The sequence below is a fragment of the Cynoglossus semilaevis genome, chromosome 16 (assembly GCF_000523025.1).
Source record: "Cynoglossus semilaevis isolate Cse_v1.0 chromosome 16, Cse_v1.0, whole genome shotgun sequence".
NCBI lineage: Eukaryota > Metazoa > Chordata > Actinopteri > Pleuronectiformes > Cynoglossidae > Cynoglossus > Cynoglossus semilaevis.
The window spans coordinates 12,636,844-12,641,050 of record NC_024322.1 but is presented as its reverse complement, the minus strand read 5'-3'; the positions used below and the strand labels follow the sequence as shown (position 1 = coordinate 12,641,050).

General features: G+C 40.0%; 1 protein-coding gene across 1 annotated transcript; it reads right to left on the bottom strand.

Annotated features, from left to right (window-relative positions):
• Positions 1 to 2,852: 2,852 nt before the first annotated feature.
• rprma (reprimo, TP53 dependent G2 arrest mediator candidate a) lies at positions 2,853 to 3,985 on the bottom strand. The gene has a single exon (XM_025063751.1). The coding sequence runs from the start codon at positions 3,567 to 3,569 to the stop codon at positions 3,255 to 3,257; it is 315 nt and encodes a 104-aa protein (XP_024919519.1). The 5' UTR covers positions 3,570 to 3,985; the 3' UTR covers positions 2,853 to 3,254.
• Positions 3,986 to 4,207: the final 222 nt, after the last annotated feature.

Sequence of the window (4,207 nt, the reverse complement as noted above, 5' to 3'; positions counted from 1 at the left end):
TAAACTGTCGCTACACTTTCAGCAGCAAAAACCACATAATGAAAGCAATCACAGAAGCAGAGAAACGTTTTGTTTCAACTGGAAAAGTGATTTCAGATGCATTAATGTGGTACCTTCTGGGTTTTTTTAAATGTACCGCAAATTAACATAAATGGCCTGACGAAATGTGGTCTTGAATTATTGATTGACTGATTGATTTTGTTAGTAGGAAAAAAAAAAATCTATCCAGACGTCAATGTTGTTTACCTAAAAACACAAGTGTTTACCACCAAATATATGTTTTATAGTCAATTGAAATTTATTCTCTCTGTTAGTGTATGTGTAACCTGACCGATATTATCAACCTGATATTAGCATATTATGGGTTTCGCCAAATGATGTGTGCCATAGAAATAGTTTTGGGGATAAACGGCTGTATATTGAAGTGAAAGCCACTAGATGGCAGCATTGTAGCTAATTTAATTATTCTCATACTTATACAATGGTTTGTACATATAAATAAATAAATATAATGCCTATGTCGGCAAAGGTTGATATCGGACGTACTTAGTTATTTTTGTGCTATGCAACTTATGTGAGAACTTTGCGGAAAGGTTGATATCGGACGTACTTAGTTAACATAAAATCTAATTTTAGATAAGATTTTTGTGAGAACTTTGCGAGCTACAAGTGGTCCTCAGGCAGGGAGTTTGAAACCACTTTACTAAATCATAGTTGTGCAGATGTAAACTCTTACTTTACTGCAATCGTCCTTCCATAAATGAGAGATAAAACACGCGATGCCATCAACGTGGAGCACTTTAATGTTTGGTGCCGGGAGCCTGACCATCACTTAGCTGACTGTCTGAGTCCTGGATCATTATGTTCTAGACAGTAGTGGTTACGACTGATTCCATTCCTGTAACACTAACATTGCCTTTAATAGGTTTGATCTGTTTACATGCACGGGGAGAGATTTCCTCATTTGTTTTTTGTCGTCTTCGCTGTTCCGCAACATTCTTCACGAGCTGACACTTAATGTTCGGAAAACGTGAACGACCACAGCAATTCTTGACAAAAAGTGACTTTGAACTACTCCACTGTGCAGCTGGAGCACAGGTGGTCAGTCAGGCAGCAGCCTATTGTCCCGTGGCTTCATTCTTCCTGGACTGACAAGTCATTTTTGTAGCCACAGGTTTTACCCCGGGGAGAATCTGAGTCCAGGTTAGCAACGACCAGAGCCTGAAAGGTGATTTGATGAGGGAGGGAGAAAGGTGTAAAATACTGCTGTTTAAAAATGTAACCCAAACAGCAGACACCCTCAGGTAATAAACAGATGTAATCTCAGTGTCGAAAACACCTTTGGACTTGGTTGGAATGAACCTTCATACGTACAATCTTTTATAGATAAAAAAAACAAATGAAAGAGGGGTGAAATGTTTCCGTTGTCCACTAGGGTGTAATTTTGAATGCTACGGGGCTCCATGATTTATGTCAGTTTATATAAAGTCAAGGACAAAGTGATTATCTTCCCCAAAGAAGATGCTGTTCTTTAAAATGCGTGCTTTTATGGAAAGACTCCATTCAGCATAATTTGTGAACATTTGTGATTTTTAAAAAGAAAATTGTATGTAGAAAAATTAAACATTTTATAAAATAAAAAAAACATATTCACAATACATATTTCTGGAGATAGGTGTTCTTTGTGTCAAATGTCTCTTCTCTAGAGACAACATCTGTGATGGTAAAGTGTTGTGTTTTCAGCATGCATTATACATTTTTATATATGTTTATACTGTATATATATATTTATATTTTCTTTATATTCTCATTCTTGTACAAGTTTCTCCTAAATGTCTTCTCTTAAATTTCATTTTTTGTGCTTGTCATAGATTGACTTTTTTTTTCCAGTTTATTTTCTGCCTGAATCTTTTGCTCATATTGATAAATACATGCCTCGGTCGTCTTTGAACATCTTCATCTTTTCTTACTCTGGTCTTTGCCTCTTTGGATGTTATGTTTCAAAAGCATCATTATATTTGTCGTTATATTAAATATATTTCTATTCATATTTATATATGTTTGATCTATATATATGTATATATATATATATAACATCGTTCCAAGTTCTAGTTCTAAAAATTCCAGGCTGTATTCAAGCTTCACAAACGCATCACAAAAGACCTTAACCAGGTTAGAAATTAAATTCCATACTGAATTTATTCCAGCTGAGATGATACAGGCATGTTGAGCTTCTTCTTCTTCACCACCCACTCACACATATATACAAACATCACCAAAGAGATACAAACGTGTACACACTGTATTGCATATTGTATGCAAAAACACATACAACATACACAGCATTTTTATTATCACATTAACGTCTCCATTGCACTGGCAATTTGAGAGGGTTAAAAAATCAAGCAGGACTTTGCCACCGAGGCGACAAAAGGTGCTGCGTGACAGAACTGTGCTTCCCTACGGTGATTATGACAGTGCTGGACTGAATACTCCATAAACAAAGGCATGAAACGAACTATACCTCAAAGAGATGACTGAGTCTCTGACGGAGGTTAAAAAGCCATGAAATGAGAGGAGAACACCCGGGGTCACCTGCGGGGCTCTGTAACTGTTCTTCTGAGTTTTATCTAAACACCAGGCAGGAAAAAGACGGAATTTGTTCCGGCGTCTCAGTGTCTCCTGTCTGTCTCCATCAGGGGTTTTTGACACAGTGGCGCTCCCACAAAATATTTAAAGAATTGTCCAGGTGGTTGACCGGGTTTGATTCCCGACCCTTGTCATGTGCTGCATCCCTGTCTCCTCTCTGTTGTCTACCTACAGTTTCTAATAAATAATCACAGGACGTCTCCTCTCTGTTGTCTACCTACAGTTCTTTCTAATAAATAATCACAGGATGTAAATTTGCGAATAACGTTCATCTTGTTTCTTCATCAGGGGTCAACACAGCTGTGTTTGACATAGTGATTGGCCAGTGTTGATGCCAGATGTCCCTCCAGACACCAGGGATTCAAGTCAAACCTAAAACTGTATGACAGGTGGGAATCCTACTATATTTTTTTTTTCAATTTATCATCTTGAATCATTTTCATTACCAATAAAATGTGCTGTTTCATAGCCATCATCGGTTAAGTTCGCAGCTAGGGGCCAAAAAGGGGAAAGAATTCTCAAGGGTGGCCTGCAGATTTCCAAAGGCGGCACCCCTTTGGGCCGCCACTGCCGTGACCTGCTGGAGAAAAGGGCTCCCTGGTCCGTCAGTAGGCACCAACAATAACGGCCTCCGTCTCTTTGGAAGGTCTCCTGTCAGTTACTAAAAAGTTGATCATCCCCTCGGACTTTATCAGAAGGTTGCAGCCCAGGAAGAAGATGCCGAACACCACGGTGAGGGACAAAACGCACATGACGGCGATCTGGACCACTCTCATGATGAAGAGGCTCCTCTCATCCGGCGCCGTGGCCACGAAGCCGTTGTCGGTGACCACTGAGGAAAAGTTGCAACAGAAAATCTCCTCGGTCCTGTTGAAGAGTCCGCTCTCCGTCTGGTTAAACCCGGTGTTGTTCATCTCCATCTCAGCCCGTTTCAATTATTTCAAATCTCACACAAACTTTCAGAGCGTCAGGCGGTGGAATATGCGCTGAATTGAAGAAGAACTGTCATGAAGTGGGGAGAAAAGATGGAGAAGGTTGAACACGTCCCGTCCGGTCAGACAGCTGTGTTCTTCTGGAGTTGAATAAACTGCTCTGCCGTCGCATCACTGGAGTCTCCGTGTGTCCTGCAGCCAGTTTGAGAGCGGAGTGAGTCCACCGACCGGCTGTTATATAGGCGGACTGTACCTGTCACAGCGTCTGAGGCTCGGAAAAACAGGACAAGAGCGCCACCATACGGCAACACTGTAGGTGGGAAGCAAAATATGTGAGGTGCGTGGGAAAATCAGTTTTATTTGGTTTATTTGTAGATCCGACATAGAAACAAACACACACAAAATCCATCCATCATCCATTCATCCATTCATCATCCATCCATCCATCCATCATCCATCCATCGATTCATCCATCCATTCACCCATCCTACTGTACTGTAACAGAAAGAAATACAAAATCAAATCAACTTAATGAACAATTGTTTAGATTTAAATAATGTTTAGGATTATCTTTGGATTAGAACCTACAACCTCCAAACTGACGATAAACCCTGTACAACACATAA